Consider the following 21775-nt stretch of genomic DNA (forward strand, 5'->3'; position numbering starts at 1 on the left):
CTCCCAGCTTTAAATGACCACTAATCTAACTTTGGTCTCCAGAATACTCTGTTCTGGGCTTTCCTGCATGTAAGTAGCCTTTGTAACTGGGTTTTTTCAGTTAGCATCACACTTTGAGGGTCCACCCATGTTGCAGCATGCAGCAGTGAAGCATTCTTTTATAGCCAAAATATTCTAATGCATGGACATAGTACATTTCTCTCATTCATCACTTGATATACACTTGTGTGTTGTTTCTACCTCTGTGTTATTATGAAAGATGTTACTATAATATTGTTGTACAAGCTTTTGTCTAGACATACATGTTCTTTTTCTCTTGGATTTATATCAAGGACAGGAATTGCTGGATCATACGATAACTCTAATTTTTTGAGGAATTGCCAGGACTTTTTGCTAAGTGAACCCATGGTTTACATTCCCATCACTAATGGTAAAGGCTCTAGTTCCTTTATATCCTTACCAAAGTGAGTTACTGTCAGTTTTAGATTCTAACTGGCCCACTGGGTGCACAGTAATATCTCACTGTGGTTTTGATTTGATTTTCCTTGATGTCTAATAATGTCAAGCACTTTTTCATGTGATTATGTGCCATTTGGAAAAATGTTTATCCAGCTATTGTCCCATTTTTAATTGGATTGTCTCTTTATCATTGAGTTGTAAGAGTTCATTATAGATCTTAGCTACAAATCCTTCATCAAATGTATGATTTGCAAATATTTTCTCTTATTCAGTGAGTTGTCTTTTCACTTTCTTGCTGATATCTGAAAGACAATAAATATTTTTGTCTTGATAAAATTCAAATTTGTTGATGTTTTTCTTTTGTTGTTTGGGCATTGTATCTAAGAAGTCTTTAGCAAATCCAAGTCATAAAGATTTACCCCTATATTATCTTCTACAAGTATTATAGTTTTAGTCTTTATGTTTAGATTTTTTATTGAGTTAATTTTTGTGTATAGTGTTAGATAAGAATCTAATTTCATCATTTTGCATGTAGATATACAATCATCCCAGCACTGCTTGTTGAAAGATTATTCTTTCTACACTGGAATGGTCAAAATCAGAGTAAGACAGAGTTATATAATGGCAATTAGTGTTCAAAGTGTGGGTACAAAGTACCTCTGTGAAACTGCCCCAAAGTGGGAGTTCTGTAACAATCATATCTGAGTGAACTGGGAGCAGATACACTGTTTGTAGGTCATTGTTTTTACTTTAAAGCTCCTGTGTTCTTTCTGGACCCATAAGCCACACAGAGAAGGTAAGGCTCAGTGTAGTTGGGGATGTGGCTCTGTGGTACAGTGTTTGTCTAGCACACACGATGGCCCAGAACCGCACATACAGTAAAGCTCAACTGTAGAGTTAATGTGATTTTTCAAAGGACTAAGCGGGAAATACAAATTAAATTTCTGTAGGAAAAATAGATGTACCTGGTAAACGTAATGTCAAGTGAAATAAACTAGACCCACAAGCTTTAATACTGTATGGCATCTCTCAGTCGAGTGAGGCAAAGAACAAAGAAAATGACAAAGGACGGATAGAAAAGCACAAGATGGAGCTCTTGCAATAGAGAAGTGGTCCAAGGGAACAAGGATGAGGGGTGAGGAGAAGGGGAAGAGGAAATAAGAATAAAAATGTGCCATGCACAGGGACCTCATAATCCAATTAACATAAGCATTATAGATCATCACATGAGCAAAGGCAAACAATATCAAGAAGCAGGACAAATGAGCTAGAGGAACTGGAGGAGGGTAGGAGGGGATTAAAAAGAAAGAAACATGCTGTCATATGTACTCGTGACCGTGCCCCCAAGAGGCTTGTAAACTACATGAACCGCAAACATGTACAAAGAAAATTTTAAATTTTTTAAAAATAAGGCAAGGAATTTTTAAAAATTAAATTCCTAAACATATGCATTCTTTTTGTCCTGATAACATCTTTGCCAGGAATTTACCACTTAGGCATGTTTTAAAAATTCACAAATATCCATGACTAACCGAGTCCACTGAAATATTTTGGGTAAAAATAAAAATCAGGACACAAACTAAATTATCAGTGGGAGGTCGGGTAAATCACGGTTTTAAAGCTACCCAGATAAAACACTATGCCGAATTTTGAAAGAATGAAACAGATCTCATTTAAAAGAATGAAGTAGATGCTAAAACAAGAATGATCTCAAGCTTTTATTAGAAAACAAGATACAGAACAGAAGAGCAATCTGATTATTGTGAGGCTTTTAAAAATACATACATGAGTGTGTATGTATGAACACTGCTTTAATTCTTAGAAGAAATAAACAATGTCTCCTATTATATTTGGCAAAACTATAAGGCATAAATGAGTCATTTAGGTATGGTTAGGATGCTATAATCCTAAATATATATATATATATATATATATATATATATTTAAATTCCAGCAGGGTCACCTAAGTGGCCAGATTTGTAGTCTTATTTTTTTCTTCTTTTTATTATCTATGTTTTAAAAAAGTCACAGAAAGTCTAGGATACAACTGTATGTGTGCCCAAGCAAGTGTGTGAAATTCCTAATTTTTCAGTCATGCACTTTCACAGGCATCATGGCCACCTACACTACTCTAACTTTCCTGAATAAAAAAAAGCACAGCAGCTGGTCACTATTGAAAGCTCCAGATGGGACAGGTGGGACTGGCTCTTGGGTCACTGATGTTCAGGCACGAGAGCTTCAGGTGCCTTCAGGTGGTTTTTTCATGTCTCTTGTTCCTGAAAGCAACAACCATGGTCCATGGAGGGACCACTTTCAGCACCTCTTGAACACTAACTGGAAATGCACAATCCCAGGACTCACTCGGATCTGTGAGCCAGAATCTGCATTTTCCAGAGTTCCTTGGTAACAAGGAGCACATTAAAATCTGAAAAGCCCCAAATGAGCTGGGAGGTTTCAGCCATGGTTGCATTCTGTCATCACAATCATGGACACATGAAATCCAAATCTCCAGTCACCTCTTGAGTGAGAGATGCCAATGGGCAACCGGATATTGAAAACTTCCATAAGCAATCCGGTATCTTTTTCTTCTGTGCTCCCTCAAACTTTACTCTTCTATCCTTACAGAATTGTGTCACTCTTTCTTGGCTTTTCATTCCAACTTTGACTTATCAAAGTAGAAACTCCATAACTATTAAAGAATTTTAAGTGCATCATTACCCTCACTTATCACAGATGCACAATACAAAGTTGATGAGTAAAAATTACGACTCAGACACAGTCTGGAAACCTAGAGCTGGAAAACATACAATTGGTCTTTTCTCTCTTTCTGTGTTTGCAGGGAGAGGTGAAAAGCTTAGACCTTTCACATTATACTGCAAGGTTATATGTCTCTGCTGTTTGTGACAATTCTCTATATGAAAGCAGCTCATGTCATGCTTAGACATTCCTCACTACGGTCATCAGAGAGTATACCACAAGACAGAGGTTGAGCTAAATGAACACTCAAGTTCCTTCCAGTCAACTGACAGCCTCCATTTCAGCTACCATTCCTAGCTGTCTCTAGCTAACAGACATGTACAGAGACAACTGAAGGCATCATATGCTCCCTTTAACTTGTAAATAAGTGCAACTGGGCCCTTAACACCATACTTCAATCCCTAACACCAACTCAATCTCGCTTCCTATTGTAGCTCTTCAATTGACCCTAACATGTGCATTGTCCCCACACCCGCGTCCCACAAAAATCAAAGAGAGCTCAGTGAGTTACTCTGATGTTTATTTTAATGCATCTTAGTTCACACAGTTGGTATAAAATCAGAAAAAGCTAAGCAAAAAATGAAGGTCTGGAGTCTTAGCATCGAAAGGGCACCATATATACATCTACAGTTGGTGGCCGATACAAGTCATTGCCAGACAGTCCTTGGAGGCACAGAACATTCTAGACCCACCTAAGCCCTGGGCACTCACGGTCCCAAGGGTCTAGACACTTGTCCTGATGCTCTGACCATAAGAAAAATGTGGGAGTGATGAAGACTTTAAGATTTATTTATTATTGTAACAACAGCAGCCTTAGCTAGGTACAAAAGCAGTTATAAACCGTTTATATTACACAAAATTATCTAGGACTCCATTCTACCTTATGTCAGAAACTTGTTAATTGAATTTCCAGTGAGTCGTTTAGGTGATTAGTGATAATATAAGGAATGGTAAATCCATAGCACCATTTCACAGATTTGCTGTCATCGATTTTTCATTTAGACACGTGACCGAGATACTCTACCTGTGAGAGCAGGTTTTCCAATGCCTCAACCATGTTTTTGCTGAGGGCTCCAGTCTGGGCGTTTTACCTGTGTTTGCCTACGGCTTCACACAGAGGTTTAGGCAGTAGAAATTTCAGGTGGATACATTAGCTCACCCACAACTTAAGGGCTCTTAGCCAGTTGGGGTTTTGCCCCCACACTTTGGTTTTCTAGGAATGAGAGGGAGGTATCCTGTTTCAAATGAAGTGGACGGGGCTCTATCAAGTTATTTTATTTTGGGGAAAACCCAAAGATTAAGAAACAAAACAAAAACACTAAGCTTGATTATACTGTTAGGATGTAAAGTCCCTTAGCTACTTCTTTAAGGTTCAACACGAGGCTGATGGTCAACATAAAAAGCAAACAATACTATGTACATATATGTAAAAAGTGTTATAAATAGGTTTTATAAACCATAGATATTATATACATCTTCGATCAACAGCAATCCCCCCCCTCAACTGCTTTCTGTTTGGTTTGGCTGGAGTTTGGGTGTTTGGCTAGCTCTTTTTGTTGGTTTGGTTTCTCTCTTCCTATTTTCTTGGTTCCTTCCTCCCTTCCCCGCGTACACTCAAGAGCCTCAGACAGACGGTCAAGGCGCCTCATTCACGTTTCCGCAAGATCACATAGATGACACCACTGAGCAGGGCCAGGGGGAAGGCCACCCAGGCCAGGATGTAGGCGAAGCCGTAGGAGTACTCAGAGTTGGAATGCCACTCGGGGTGCCGCACCGTGTAGATGGCCGCCGCGCTCATCACGCATAGACCTGGGAACGAGAGGGATGAGTTGGTGAGACAGAGTTCATGGTGAGGTCCTCCTTGTCTGCCACTCCGGACACCTTGCGTACTGTGCAGGAAGTATAGGTTTAAGTCTGGAAGCAATCTTCTCACTGGACCAAAGCTGGGAGGAGGCAAGTGGTTGACATGGCAACAAGGCAAATGAATAGCTCTCCGCCTCTATATCCATCAACCTGTGATCTCTGAGGGTCCTCAATGCATTTTCTGCTCCATTTTTTTTTACTATCAATAATTCCCAGGCCACACAAAGTGACCAATTAATATTTAAGATGCAAGATAAGCCTGTCTATCTCTTTCTCAACAGGGTTGGGTGTAAAAGCTCCTGGGTTGCAGCCCTGAGAAGACAAGAAGACAGTGGGTTATAGGCAGGCCCCAGAGGATGGGGCCCCCTAGGGACCAACCCTCCGAGGCCAGCAGTGTTGTAACAGGGGGCTATGTGCAAGCTGTGGGTGGGGTGCTTTCTCTACAGAAAGGCAGATGCATGACCAGAAAGCAGTAGAAAAAAAGTGTGCATTGCTGGACTCACAGTACAGCAAAGGTCTTGGGTCCTGCAGTAAGAGATCCACCACAAAAGCAGGCAATAGCCATAGGCATTGCTAGGCAGACAAGGGACAGCACGAAGAGGTAACAAGGAAATGAGGAGGAGGAAGACATTCCAGGTGGGAACAAAGCTGTAGAGGAGACCATCAAGGGCCAGCTCTATCCTGATTGGTTCTCCAGGACTGGATCTGAAGCCCAAAGACAGGTAAAAAGGACATCTAACACCTACATACGTCATGCTGTCCTCCCTGGCCTGGAAAGGCAGCTCTTGGGTGGAAAGACCTCTACCTTGGGCCCTATGAGGCATTTAATTCAATACCAACAGACTATACCCATGTGACAATCAGTGTCCCTCCACAGAGAGGGGTTATGATGTCAGCAGCCCTGCCTGGAGCTGCACAAAGCCCGGTCTGTTTCCTCCTGAAAACAGGGTCTTTGAGAAACGCTGAGTGACTCTATTATAAACCCAGCATGCCGTGTGGGATTCATGTGGTTCCAAAGCTCCCCATGCCCTGAACCACCTACATCTAACCTCACTGCTATTTGAGCTGCTATCTTGGTAGACACTGCAACTTTGTTCGAACAAAGTGCAGAAGTGGGACTATGTCACGGTAACCACCCTGGTGAGACTGTCCTTTTGTAACTCAGGCAAGAAAATCACCCACTCCATTGGACCCCATCAAGAAAGCCACACAATAAAACTAGAACTACAGTGGGATGGAATCCAGGACCTGTTTCTACGTACAGAAAGTTCAGGAGACAGAGAAGGTGTCTATGTCAAAGGGAAACCACAGCTGAGGATTGTTACTCAAGAACAGGAACAGTTTTCATCTGTGGGAATGTATCTAATTTGCTTTAAGGTCCAGGGTCCTCAGTGTCTTATCCCACTGATCCCTGGGACCTCTCCAAAGGGCTTATTCTTGTCTTTTAAGCAACGTTGAAATTATCTTGTGCTGCATGTGACTTATCTAATAATGGTAGTGCTCTAAGGAGACAAAGATGTCCCTAAAAGACAACAACGTATTAACTGAAGACAAAGAGGACAGTACAATGCTTGTGTGAGCTTCTTTACAGGGCGTCTAACCCGCTGGTGGTATGAAAATTTGCCTTGGTGATCGTGTGAATGAGCTACATTCAGATTTCATTGGCAAAAAGAAAGAGCAGGTTCCATCCTTGACCAAGAGGGACCAGAAAAGGCAGAATTCACATGTACAGTAACTAACTAGGTGACTAGTACACCCTAACAGAACCTCAGAAATGAATGAAGTTAAGCTTCACTTTAAAAGCAATAAGCTTAGATATTTACAAACCCAAGTGATGATACATAACTTTGTTGTTGTTAGGAGGCTGCTGTTTTACCAAATACATTACTATCATTAGGCTCTGAGATACAGAAAGAAATGACTCTTGGACTGAGTGCCCTTTGTCTGCATCCCAAAGCATTAACATAACACAATAGCAATCCTCAAAAGTCAAACATTCTTCTTAAAAAGTGGATGTGATTAGCTTTCTCAGCAACCTGCAGATGGAGATGTGTCATCAAGGTCCCTATGAGTCAGTGAGGTCCTGAACAGAGTCAGGTGCTCTGCGGTCCTCACAGATTAGCAACCCATGCTTTGGCAGTGACTAAGACTTCTTGGGAGTGTCCCAATTACAGGAACGCAGGTCAGCTCTAAGTGGAAGGACAGGACAGTGACTCCATGCAGACATTAAGCTGCTGGGGATTCAGATTTCTACTTGTCTCAGGATACCTGGCTGTAACAAATGACTCAGCTTTGTCCCTAAAACCCTTCAAGCCACAGCAACCTCAGGTAAGTGACTGGAGCCAAGAATGTCTGGAAGGGGCCACCATGGACCAATACCAAAGGGCGCAACCCAGGGAACTCTCCATATTTACACAACATTTCCATGCCTCTGGGTTTACTAAACACAGAATGCTGTATGGAGGCTACATTCTAGATGCTGAGAGCACCACAATAAATAAAACGATGCTCTCATTTTCAAGGGTTGCCTGTGCAGGAGACATACCCATAGCCAGTTCTAATAAGGTGTAATATAATTTAGAGGGCAAGACATGCCCCAGATGCCTTAAGAACTCAGATGAGCCCTGAGTCCACATGCGTGGGAGCAGGGACACAAGCCTGGGGGAGATGGTATTTGAGCTGCATGAATAAGCACTGGCCAGGTGAAGAGAGGCAGAAATGCATGCCACATAAAAGGAAGAACAGGAGTGAAACTAATCCCTGAGAACACATGGTGACAACTACCTCACATGTTAGAGAGGCTACCTTAGAGCTCCCTGAGATCCATGAAGGAGAGCAGCTTGAAGGCACATGCAGGAGGCTGTGGCAGGAAGCACCAGGGGGCGCTTCAGCACGGGAGAAAGATGATCACATGCATGCCTCAGAAAGATTACAGCCACAGACAGGCAAGAAATGGATTTAGTGTCAGGTACAAGCAGCAGTCCAGAAGCAGCGTGAGGAAGCTTTTGTACAGCTGCACTGATGTCAGAGAGTAAAGAGAAAAGAAATAGGAAAGGCATCTTTAGAGCATGATACACAATGGGCATGCTTGGTGGACTGGACCCGGAGCAAGGGAGAGAAAAGACCCGAGTGGACTCCCACCCAGTGAGCATAGGCAGCAGAGAACACACGATGGCCAGAGAATTCAGTTTCAAGGAAGGAACAGTCAACAGTGTGGAAAGGAGAGCCATGGACAAGCCAGTTACAGACTCCAGTGTCCCTTGAGGACCTTGCACTTCTATTTGAAACACGGGTGGTAGCCAGAATGAGGTTTTCTAGAAAGGAAGGACCTGGAAAGACCACCAGAATGGTGGATGAGAGACACACACAGTCCTGAGGTGGTTTGATGAGTGTTTCTGCCTCACCCCAGCCTCATTCTCCAGGACAGGGCACCAGGTGGGCCTTGTGGCTGCTCAAACACCTGTCTCTTTGATAGCACAAGCTGGCGGGGCTACCTGTTACCTACATGGAGGTTTCTCTGTGCTCTGGCCCTACATCCATATCCAGTATCCAGCTGACCACCTCTGCCTAGAGGGTCACCTTTTGCACTACTGGACTCTTATCTGGGCACAGCCAGGGGAATTCCCTCCAGAGCAGGATTTCTAAACATGGTCTCTGACTCAAACAGCTAGGACAGAAAGACTCATAATGCTTTCATGAATCTCTACCCAAACTCTTTTGTTCTAAATGTCCTACATCTATAGCAATTTATTAAAATCAAGGCAACAAAACAAATGGAAAAGATTATATTCACTCAGGATTCTCTTTCTAGTATCTTATTGTTGTTCTTAATCACAGTGACTGTACATCTGACCTGAGCTGGATTTCACCATGGCAACACAATTATTTAATCATCCAACAAATAGTTATCCAAATAATCTTATTATGTGCCTGTATAGAGCTATTTTCTGGGTATAAGTAGGCAAATAAATCAGAACGTGCAAATCCTTCTTTCTAGGGCTATGAATTTCTGTAAGTTTTCCCATATAGTATGCAATCTTTCTGTAGTATGCAACCAAACAGAGTAAAGACAAGAATAATTACTCTCGCAGAACAGATGGCTACAGTTCTGAAAAATGAGTGACTCCAATAGCCAGGAAAAAGATCAAGATGCTGCTCCTCTGATGAAGCGATTTAGAGGAATCCACGGCTATGAATGGAACTAGCTGTCTGTGCGGAAATGAGCTAGACGTCCTTACAGAGAGACTGGGAACAATCCAATGACTCCATGAATAGTTCCCAAGCCTGGATGCACATCAGAGTCACCCAGGAACCAGCCCTGTCTCAAAGCATTGAAATGAAACTCTCCACGAACAAGGCCTGAATGCTGGCATATTTTTAAAATAGCACCCCAGCTGATTCTGATGTACAACTAAGGCTGACAAACTCTGAACTAGAAGGAGATGCCTTTAATAAGCCTCTGGAAGCAGGCAGCCTACGATATATGTAAGCAGCAAGATAGTAAATGTGAGACCTGTAGCTTAGTATGTCCTGGAGAAACAATTAATGACGCAAAGAGGACAGTTGTAATCACACAAAGATCTGTAATGCTACAGAAGGCAGAGATAATCCCACGCTAGCCTAGGAGTCCCCGTTCACCTCTAGTAAAGAGGTGCAACCTGGTGTGTGTGACTGATCCATATAGACCACAGCTGGTCTTACAGAGGGAAGCTGTACAGGCAGCCTACTCTGTAACAACATCTTCAGAAACCCAACATGGATTCTGGAAGTTTCCACTTAAGATGCTTCATTGCTTTGAGGAGGATTTGCCACGCAAGGAACATAGCTGCCGTGGAATTTTGCACGTGGAATTTGAGACACTCAAATTTTGCACCCCACCATCATAAGCTACTTTTCCCTTCCTCTTCTGCTCATTATCCCTCCTTCTTTTTTTCTCTTCTCTATTTTTTCTTTCTCCCTCCCTTCTTCTCTCTCCTGTGTCCTATTTTTGATACTACCTTTTTTTTTTTTTTTTTGGTCTTTTTCGTTTTTATCGGTACCAGGGATCGAACTCACGGCCTTCTTAATAGGTTATAAATTGGGAAGAAATGAGACAAGGTTGATTCAGAATCGCTACAGGCTTGAGAAGTCCAAAAATCTCCAAGTAGGGTACTTGACTCTCAGTTCTGAGCTACTGTGGGAAGACTCTACCATAATTTCAAATGAACATTTGGGAGATCCCTGCTTCCTCAGAGAACAACCTTCAGATCGTTGGCCGTAGCCGTAGCATAGGCATAGGAAATCCTTACGACATGGAAACTGCTATTTTAGTTCAATATTTCTTACTCCAGATAACTCCAGATTTAAAGATGGGCCATTTGACTGACCAACTGTTAACGGAAAATGAGGTCTCATGAGAGATAAGCAGCTAGATTCAAAGGAATAAAGGAAAAGTAAATAACGTGTTTTAAATTCAGAGAGATTTATGGCAGAACAGTGATGAAGCAAGTACAGATTAGTAAACACACTGGGGAAATAGAACATCTCCAGCTCCAAGACCTCCGGGCTGCCCTGAAATACAGTCCTTTAGGACACAGCATGGTTACACGTGTGGCCTAATGGTTTCTATCTCTGAACTTCTGAGCTTTGATCTACAGTGACAGTTGCCAGCAAGACATTGTGGATATTATCTAAAGCAGAGCTTTCTCAGAGGAAAGAGTTAAGAAGATCCTACCTATTATAAAAAGCCCTTTCCACACTGAGTTAGGTGCTCTTAGTAAAATATGTTTATCTTGACTTGTTCTGATGGTGTCAGCTCATGCTCACACAGATATATGAGAATTTGGGCGGGGGGAATCAGAGTCATGCCTTGGATTTTTTTGTTCTTTAAAATTGTTGAAGGATTCTGTATTTTGTAATATAAAGACAAGTAGCTTATGATTGTGGGGTGCAAAATGATCCATCTTTAAATAGGAAGGAATATCAGCATTCAAAGATCCTGCCATGAGCTGGCTGACCTTCATTTACCCTCTTTTCATGTTATTCATCAATAAAATAGTAAGCTTGTACATATTAAAATATTTTATAAAACTTTTAGTTCCTAAGCTTACTTCAATTTTTCCTTAGGATACATCCACTGGTGCAATGTATATGGTCATCATCTGATTTGATATCAAACTGTCACTAGTGAGTAAAAAAAGAAACCCTAGATTCCGGCATGTTGGTGTCCACCTGTAATCCCAGCACTCTGAAAGGCTGTGCAGGAGAACCACAAGTTTGAGTCCAATATGGACAATTTGGCAACTTATGGAGACTATCTCAAAAAATTTTTAAAAAGTGGTGTTGTAGCTTGTTGTAAAGGCCCTGGGTTCAATCCCCAGCACTGCAAAAAACAAACAAAAAAAAATCAAGCAGCTTCTATATTATGTCTGGAAATGAAATGAATGTCACTTTTTGCTTTTATCTTATCTATAAGTGGTATTTTAATGCATAGTCATTTAACAAGCTGGAAATAATCTAGGCGCTTTGTCTAAAATAATAAAACCAGTGCAAGCAGTAAAGCCTTACTTGGCCTAAAAGTCCTAAAATCTAGACTGTTGAAATGTTGTACTTATGTGCTTGGTGAAAAAGGGCTCTTCGGTTTACTTCCTTGTTCCAGGAAAGGAGAACTCTCTGGTACACAGAAAAGGTCATGAACATTCACCTCAAGCTGTGTCTCTGTACAACCATGCACCATCCAGTCCTCAAAGACATATGAGTCTCTCCAACCCTCCAATGACTGCTCACTGCATGCACTTAAGGGTGCTCCAACCACCAATTAAAACCTGAGATTCTCTATCCTTGGTTATGCAGAGGGCCAAAACTGAGAATATCTCACAGTACCCAGGCATAATCTGGTACGTACAGAGTTTATGGCCTATGAACCTGAGCTATGGGATCCACAGTTCTATCTGCCTCTAATTTTCTCCAATGCCCTGAAAGTTCTGCCAGTTGACAGAAAGCCAGCAGATAGAAAGATAGGAATCCATGAAGCAAGACGCTGGCCAGCGTCTAGAGATAACGGTGCATGATATCACTCTCTGTAATAGAAGTTTCTAGGATTCTGCACACTGTGACAAAGAGCAAGTTCTTGAACCCAGAGCAAGGAAAGAGATGAAAGAGACCTCTCCTGGGTTTTCATGTGTTGTCACTGTCCAATATGTAGCTAAGGTGGCATGTCACACAGGGGTATCAAATGAAGATAATTATGCAATCCTAAGCACAAGTCCAGTGGAATCTAGGAGCTGGAGAAAGGAGGGTGAAATTTTGTCAGTGTGATTTTACCACTACTTACAAGTTGAAGACACACCTGAGAACAACCTTGTATCTAAGAACAACAGCCCTCAGTATCTCACACTTGTCGTCTAAGTGTCAGTGATTTCTTAGGACATAGTGTAACCACAGAATAAAACCCTCAAGACTGGCCTTGGCTAGACTGATATCCTCAGAGTTCATGTCTGATGATGTGTAACTTCATTCCGGGTGTTAGGTCTGGCCAAGCTGATGGTATTCCTATCACAGCCTCTAAGTCCTCTTCCATATACACCTCATTCCATGGAGAAGTAGAGAACTCCCAAATTCAAGGACACACGTATACATGCATGCATATGTACACACTCACACATGTACACACACGTACTCACATACATACACACCTGTACTTTATGAAAAGTATAAATCAGACTCACAAACATCTGTCATTCTGGGGCCACATCCTTGGCCGGACAGGCTCAACTTCCACGTGGACTTTACTGCCCACAACTTACCAGCGAGGATTTGGAAGATTCCAGTGATGTAAAAGCGGCCTCCCTTGGTGAGGGTGAAAAGCTGGCAGAAGAACAGGAACAGAGAGAGGACGCTGAAAATGACGGACAGGATCATGGTGGCCTGGACAGACTGCAGCCATTCTGGGGGGGAAAAGACACGTGGTTAGAAGGGCCACTTAGAGACCTGCCGAGATGTGCGTGGAGCCCAGGGAGCTCAGACTGCTGAGAGACACTGTGCCCCTGGCAAGAACCAGTGTTTTTCTCAGTAGAACTCAGGCAACCTGCTTCATGCCTCAAAGTGACATCTCATTTTACAATTTCTTTCCTGATTAACTGTGGCCATTTGGACAAAGAGCTCTAAAGAAATCATAGCCCTGCCAGAAGGAGTTAACCTCAATTTAGAATGCATTGGCTTCCTTCCAAGGTTGTTGCTAAATATATTTCTTGAGTAAACAGATGACCTCTGTCTTACCATGCCTTGACAAAGAGGTTTTCGACTTTCTAGTGGTGTAAAAGAGACATACAGTCAATAAAAATAGTACATCAAATTCATTTTTTGAGCTCATGCTATGCAGGGTGGGTCCGTCCCACAAGGCTGGGTAGTGACAAGAGCCGTGGGTCTCAGTCACAGTCACGGGTGGAAATGACCAACACTCCAGCACTGTGTTGCTAAGTGGGATGCTCAGTAGGTTGGATCTAAAAATCAAACACATTTTTGATTTACAATTTTGTCAACTTAGGTTTATTGGGACACAACCTCAATGCGATGCAACCTCATCTTTGTTGAATCTCCAAATTTTCATCAAAGTTCTAAGCTTCCAAATCAAATTCAGGCAAGGAAAAGGATGCCTTCTGTGCTTTCTCCAGTTCACTGTCTAAAGCAAACCAATGTCCTTTCGGGAGGGAAGGGAGATAAGGAAATGCCCTGAGGTCAGTCTAATTGGGGGAAGCCCACTGTGTCCTCTTTGGTTGCATTTAGCCTTGCCTTAGGTGTGTACCGAGCCAGCCCCTGCCTTCAGTGGGGAAGGCCAACTGCAGCAGAGAGGATTTTATGCTCAGATCATTACCTGGCTGATGGCCAATGCTTAACAATGTGCCTATCAGCACTATTACACAATAGTCTAAATGGAATGTGAAGGATTTATACAACTGAGCATCCCTAACTCAAAATCCGAAATGCAAAAATGACTTAAAAGTCCAAGATTTTTTGACTCAACACAAAGTCACACATGAAATGTTCTATGCAAAAAATTACCAAGCGTATTCTATAAAAAGTATCTCCAGGCTCTGTGTGTAAGTTGTATATGAAACAAGTGAATTTTACGTCTATGCTTAGGCCACATCTACAAGAAATACCTCTGCATGAGCAGATTTCCAACATCTTAAAAGAAATCCTAAATCTAAAATACTTTAGTGTCAAGTATTTTGGATACAAGATACCTAAGTAATTAATAACTGAAAAAGATAAACCCGTTATGGGTTGTGAATAGCTGAAGGAAGACTTTAAACTGTGCAGATTAGGTTAACTATTACTGGAATTTTAAGTAAGACTTTTTAACTCGGAGTAGAATTATTTTAGAGTCAAAAGAAATTTAACAGATCAACTAATCCAACCTTTGACACTGAAAAAAATTTCCAGACATGTTTATAAACATAGCCAAGTTGAAGAGGCCCTTGATTTCGGTCCAGTACTCTTTTCATTATAACAAACATATATCTCATCTCTTTTTCCAAAATTATATCTGATGGGTTGTAAGCCATCCTGACTTCATTTTATACAATTTTCATTAACTGCTTATCTTTGCTCATCAGCATGGCTTTGCTACAAGAACACTTTGCACTAAAGCTAATGTTGCCATAACATTATTTTAAAAATTACCCAACACTCTGGTAAATGCAGCTGGAAACCAAGAAATATGAGACCCAAATTTGTGCAAAAACAGTGACTCACTTTGGCTGAGAAATTCCTGCTCTGTGCATTCTAATAAAGAGTGAGGCTAACGGAGATGAGACCTTGAATTTTTTCTCCAGTTCTAAGATCTTTACCTTCATCTCTATCTGCACTATCATTAGCAGCATAAACTATTACTGAATCTCATATAGAAAGAAAATGTAAAATATTTACATGTTAAATTTACACAAATACGCAGAGTACCATAGAGATAATAATGCACTCAAATCCTTCTTGAAATCTCTTTGACCAGTAATTTGAACTCTAGATCCAACACCATTACAACAGTGTTCTTGCCCTAAATTCTTCCGGAAGTAGGGGATGATGGAAGCTTTTACTCAATGAGCATTTGATCAATACCTAGTACTTGAGACAAGTCTTCCAGTTGGCTCTGGAGGTACAAGATGAAAGGGATGTTTTTCAACCACACATAATAAATAAAATGTAAATTAAGATTGAAACTCTCACCGTATCGCCAATATAATATATGGGAAATGGTTTCATTATAAGATGTGAAATAACACCTGTAACTGAGCCATTCTAGGTATATTCTGATATAAGAGCTACATCTGAACAAATATCGGTTGAAAATAATCTGCATGAAGCCCCAGCCAAATACTAGTAAAAAGAAAGAAAACACAGTACCAATCACATCTGAAAAAACAGAATATAAATTGAAAACATAAAACTAGCCAAAGGCAAATATTTTAGAGGAAAGATTCAGTGTACTTGATCTAAGACTGAAGAAATAACAGTCATAAACTTCTATGTCTATAGCAAGCCCCAGAGAAACTATAAAGCAAATATATGAAGAAATTTATAATAACTCTATCACAGTAGAAGACTTTAGTTTCTTCCTTCAGAACCTATAAATCAGAAGACTAAAAAGTAAGGAAGAATCTAGAATATTTACAGAACAGAATTAGTAAATTCTACAGAAAACAACAGAGACTGGAAATTATTTTCAAACACACAATGGACAGGATTGAAAACTATGAATTAGCGAAAAAAAGATCTCAAATCTCAAAGAAAGCAGAAAAAAATATAGGCACAATGATACAGGCCAAACCTATGGGCTACGACTAAAAGAGTTATTGAGAAAATTTATATACTAAAAAAGCATGGAAAAAGAATGAATTAAAACTTTCAAAGCTAGAAACTAGAAAAGCAAGAATGAAATAAAAAAAACATGAGTTTACAATACAGATGAAAGCAGAAGTTAATAGAAAAGCAGGACAATATACAGAATAAAAACATCTAGTTCTGGGGGGCATCAATAAGGTAGACAGAGCCAGAGATATAGCTCAGTGGCACAAGACCTGCCTGACAAGCGTGAGGTCATGAGTTCGATACCTAGTACCCCAAAAATATAAAAAATAAAATAAGGTAGATAAACATTAAAGAATATAAAAGAAGTTCAGAAGCAGAAACTCACTATGTTCCTCGATAGAAGCACTCAAAGTTGTAAAAATGACAATATTATCCAAAATAATCCACAAATTGAATGCTACTCTAATCAGTATCTCACCTAGGAACTTGACAAAGTGATTCAAAAATTCCTGTAAGTGAGTGATAGTAGCCAAGAAAAATATTGCACTGAACACAATAGTAACAAAACCAAATAACAATAAAGCTAAAAACCAAATAACAACAAATAAATAGCCAGAAAATCAAACAAAACCAACAAGACATCATATCGTCTACCAGATATCTGTGGTTTCTATTATATGTTAGATGAAATTCATAACTAGTTAATAAAATTATATCTTTATAATACATAATCACTAAATTAGCTGAAATATTTTTGTAAATATATAAAGTTTATGTTATAGTTATATAATGTTTTGGGGGGCAGAGGATATAACTCAGCAGCACAAGCATCTGCCTGTAAGCACAAGGTCCTGAGTTCAGTTCCCACTCAAAAAAAAAAAAACATATATATAACTACATAATATTTTAGTAGTGAAAACAATGATATCTTAGTTATATAAGTAACAGTGGGACAGAACTGAGATTTTGAGGGTGTCATAGTTATTTTACTCATCAATGGGACTAAATACACAACACCCACAATTTTCTTTTTTTGTCTTTTTGAAACAGGGTCTCGCTATGCGGTTTAGGCTAGCCTTGAGCTCACTTTGTAGCCCAGGCTGGTCTCGAACTTGCAACGATCCTCCTGCCTCAGCCTCCCGAGTGCTGGGATTACAGGCATGAGCCACCACACCCGGCTCACAACACCCACAATTTAAAGGGGGAGAAATGCATTTTAGTTCATGCTCACAGCACATGGCCCAATGGCCTAACCACAGAAAACAACATGGCGGAAGGGCATGGGCAGTGGAGAGCTACTCACACCATGGAAGCCATGGTGGCCAGGAAGCAGGGGCAGGGAGTCACACACTTTCAGGTCACACCCTTAAACCATGTCTCCTGACCAGACCCGGTCTCCTAATAGCAAGTCAGCTATCACAATGGTTCAATCACCTTCTCAAAGCCTTGCCTATGAGCACGTGAGGCCTTTGTTTTTTTTTTTTTTTTATTTAAGAGGAAAAAGAGAAAAACACAAAACAAACCAAAGCGGCGTAAGGGTACACGCAATACAGAACTACAAAACAAAACAAAACAAAACAAAACAAAAAACCATAACAGTAAGAAATTACCTGCTAGTAGATTACACACTATTTTCTTGAAAATAGTTCCTCAAATCACAGTATCAAAGAACACAAGGTGGACATTCAAACAGGGAGACTGCAAACAGCTGTGTTCAATGTTCCAAAAACATTGATAAAGTCAGCTATTTAACACCCCCAAACACACTTGCTGTTATATCCGTTAGAGCTCCTTTTCTTTTTTTTTTTTTCCCTCTCTTTTTTACAACAAAATTTACACATCTTGGATTTTATTACTCCTTAGTGCTTATTACTTTCTTTGGGGGGGGGAAGAATACAGTCAAATATGGCAAAACAAAGCTGTCAGTCAATACCAAGGATAGACGTAGCACATGGTGTAGAACAGAGTACAAGGTTATCAACAATGGTTATCAACGTTGTCCCTTGTTTCCTTAAAAAGAATTGTCTATCTCATTAGATATTATAAAGTTGGACAAAACAGTAGAGAACAAGACCAATAAAACTTAGGCGTTGTAAACATTACAGGACTTCCAAAGAAGACAATAGTCAAACCAGAATGGGTATCTTAGTGAATCTTATTGTCTTCAAAGTAGTTGCCTATGTCTTCAAACTTGATACTATCATATAGAATGGAACAGAGTCTAATCAGTCAAAACAAGATCGAGCACGTGAGGCCTTTGGAGGACATCTTCCATCTAAACCACAACAGACACACACATACAAATTTAGTGTATAAAAATATGCAAAATTAAAGATCAATTCAATAAGGAAACAAAAGAGATAAGGGACATGGGCAATCTGTTGGATAAAAAATAAAATTAGCTCTCTAGCTCACATCATTCACAAAATTCTAGAGAGATCAAAGAGCTAAATGTACAATCAAAAAGCCATATGAATGTGTGGCTTACAAAAGAAAGATGTGAATAGCCAGAAAATGTATTGAAAAAGAGTCCTACATCACTACCTATTGGAGAAATGCAAGTATTAAAATCCATGAAGAATGTGTTATTGATTTTAATCCATCAAGTCGACAAAAATAAAAAAAAATTGACAATGACAGTAGAGTACAAGAAAATACTTGCATATTTATTCATAGGAATAATAATACTATAATCCTTTTGTAACCACCAATTTGGCAGAATATATTTAGACTTTTCAATGCTTACAACACAATAACAATTGAATCACTATGTTCTAGATTAAATACTTGAACATATCCTTAAAGACAAATTAATGTTTGTTCACTATAGTGTCATCCCTATCAGGGAAAATAAATTAGCAAAGTATGTTTCAGGATAAAAAAAAAAAAAACACCCCACTAGAAGATGAACAGCTTTCTCAAGGAGTAGTGGCAGACACCTATAATTCCAGCACTCAGGAGGCTGACACAGGAGAATAGCCATTACTTGGAGGCCAGCCTGTACTAGCTAGTAAGACCCTGTCTCAAAACAAAACAACAAAACCCCAAATGCAAACATAAAAACTAGAGAACTAATAGCTTCCAAAAGACCTACATGTACACACAGCATAATGCCATTACGTAAAGATCATCCAACATTGATATATGAATATACACACATTTGCACACACATCAATATTCATAGAGAAGACAAGCAAAGATGTTTCACCCATGGGAAACCCAGGAACGGGAGTTGGAATGAAGAAGAATTTGGTTAAAACAGTCTTTCATTTTATTTATATCCTGTGCTTTCTTTGTAAGGAGGAGACTGCTATCATGGAACAGTGAACCTTCTATATATTGGTGTGTTTCATGGCCACAGATCTAACCAAACCCAGAATGAAATTATTTGGACAATGAAAACTCCCCCTGTACTGAAAGTCATTATTTTCTAAACAATAGCATATATGAACTACTCAGTAGTATTTACTTCGTATTAGGTACTCTGAGAAATAAGATGGTTTGAAGCACACAGGGGGACTGCATAGATTATATGTAAACCACACTGTTTTCTATAATGGACTTGTGCATCTGAGGAATTGCTGTATCTCTGCACAGGGAGGAGACACAAGGCCAGGAACCACGCTTTTTCCATATCAGCAAACAACTTTACATACATTACTGGAACATTTAAAACCAATCCAAAAGATTACAAGTTCAAGGAAATGTGGTGTCAAATCTAGGTTACCTTTCTAAAACTCAAATAACTGCAAACTCCTAAGCAAACTGGGTTCCTGCATGCAAAGAATTAGGAGATTTCTTTCATCACATGTCATCTGGCAGCTGCTAATTATGGACAGTAAGTTTGAAAGAGAACCAAGCCCAGCAAAAGCCACCTCCATCGCAGCCCTCAGTGGCTGGCTGAAGAAGATTCAGGACCCCTTGCTATCATTGTCCAAAGGGAAGCCTACAATGCCCCGAGGAGATCCTCAAGCTCCTACGACACACTGCTTCCAGGCAGAGTCGTTCTGGAATACACAGACAGAAAGAGAAGATATCATACACTCCACAAAGGACAGGTGTTTGATCCCGAGAGAGAATGGGATCTCAGGCAAGGGTATGCACACCTGAACTCCACCCAGTAGCTGTGTGTGCGTGCACTGGTTAGAACAACCCAGGGCACGGCTCTGTTGTCTGGTCCTGCTTGCTGATCAACTGCTTATTTCGCCGTTCACCTGCTTAGGGTCTTGTATGCCTCCTCCCAACCGGAGGCTCTAGCATACAGCTCACAGAGCTGTAAGAAGCAAACAGAAGAGTTGTTTAAAAAGTTCTTTTAAAGGCTAGCATTAAGGCACTGCTGTAGCTCAGTGGTATAACATATGCCTAGCATGTGTGAAGTCTTGAGTTCAATCTCCAGCACTGCAGAGTGGGAGGGAAGGATAGTAAAAATAACCCCACTAACAAGTGTAAATAACCCCACTTAACTTGACAGACAGGGTAGCAAAGCATTTATAGACTGTTTAGAAGTTTAACTGTTAAGCAGTTTCTGGGGCATCTCCATCCAGATATTACCAAGCAACATTATAGTGGGAACCACAGTGTTCATACAAATCAGATTAGGGTATCCAGCAGAACTCCAAAAAGTATTTTAGCCTGACTTTGAGATCACTTTATATCTCCTCTCTAGCATAGGGATGCCATAAAGAACCACAGAGCAAAACTTGTGCCAACAGCAAACTATCTGTGAAGAGTCCACTGGCAAATAGTTCAGGTTTTGGAGGTCGTGGGATCTCTGTAGGAACTATTTAACGCTCCCTTTGTAACACATTATCAACCAATATGTAAACACATGAGCATGGTCCATTCATCCAATGGCCACTCATTCCATAAAAACATACTTGGGTTAGGTTTGGCTTGTGGGCTATAGTTTCCCTATATTTGCTACAGCAAAACAAATCTGTTGTAAAAGAAATAATTACTAAAATTGAGAGAAATATACTGCAAAAGAGAAAGCTGTTGGTTACAAATCTGTTTTCTGCAGGCTGAACCCAACAAAAAGCCAACAGTTTGCATGGCAAACCTGTGGATTTCTACACAAGCTATAGTGCACCCATACTCTTTCCCCCACAAACTGCAAGTCTGCTATCATTTAGCAGTGCCCATGCTGAGCTCCTCCTAATACCCTCCAGGTCTCTCTCCCTGCCTGGCTCAGCATGGATATCTGGTAAATATTTGCCCAATGCCCAGTGGCCGTGTTTGAAGCCAATCTCCAACCTTGATGCTGGGCACTGAAATCTAAAGCCTTAAATCTCTCTGCAGATCTACTGTTCCACTGAGTGCTGGGGACAGAGGTTGCTGACAGCTTCCTGATGCAGGCTGTGGCTGCAGTCAGGCCCAGCTCACCCCAGCAGCTTAGGGGAAGCTTGAGTTGCACCATCATCAAAGCTCCGGCCAAGGTCAGATTCCTGCCCAGGGGCAGCTGAGCAGTGAAGGAAATACATCAGCCCCCTCAGCTGTATTCTTAGTTGAGGACCTATAATCTGGTTGGTTAAGGCTCAGAAAGCATGAACAGTGTCATCTGTTTCTTTCTTATCGGTACAGAGCAAGTGGCCCAACCCTATGTCTGCTCAACTTCCAGTACCACGCTGGGCAATTCAAAAGTACTTCTGACTCAAGAGAATAAGTTGTATTCAAAGTCAAAGGAAGGATGTTTGTAAGAGAGTGAAAATAAACCTGAGAAGCCTTGAAAAAAGACCATCACAGGAGTGGATCACAAAGACAAAAGTTAATACCGCCTATTTAATAGTGTTATGTTGTTTTAAGAAATACATGGCTGCCCAAGACCAGGTCCCCCACCCCAAACCTCCCAACCCACTTCCATCACACAGAGCCTCATTTTCCTTATTTCTTAGTATGAATGCCATTCCAGAAA

The 21775-nt window shown here is 40.6% G+C and overlaps 1 protein-coding gene across 2 annotated transcripts in view; it reads right to left on the reverse strand.

Moving 5' to 3' along the window:
• Positions 1–3719: 3719 nt before the first annotated feature.
• Pmp22 (peripheral myelin protein 22) overlaps positions 3720–21775 on the reverse strand; it is a 33848-nt gene continuing 15792 nt past the window's right edge. For both annotated transcript variants that reach the window (XM_003466209.5, XM_005002077.4), the window contains exons 4-5: positions 12864–13004; positions 3720–5025 (exon numbers count right to left, since the gene is read on the reverse strand). In XM_003466209.5, coding sequence (XP_003466257.1) covers positions 4862–5025; positions 12864–13004 — 305 coding nt within the window. In that variant the 3' untranslated portion in view covers positions 3720–4861. The remainder of the gene's footprint in view (positions 5026–12863; positions 13005–21775) is intronic.

Source organism: Cavia porcellus, unplaced genomic scaffold, assembly GCF_034190915.1.
Source record: "Cavia porcellus strain 051 isolate PalLab524CR breed Dunkin Hartley unplaced genomic scaffold, mCavPor4.1 scaffold_32, whole genome shotgun sequence".
In the NCBI taxonomy this organism is placed as follows: domain Eukaryota; kingdom Metazoa; phylum Chordata; class Mammalia; order Rodentia; family Caviidae; genus Cavia; species Cavia porcellus.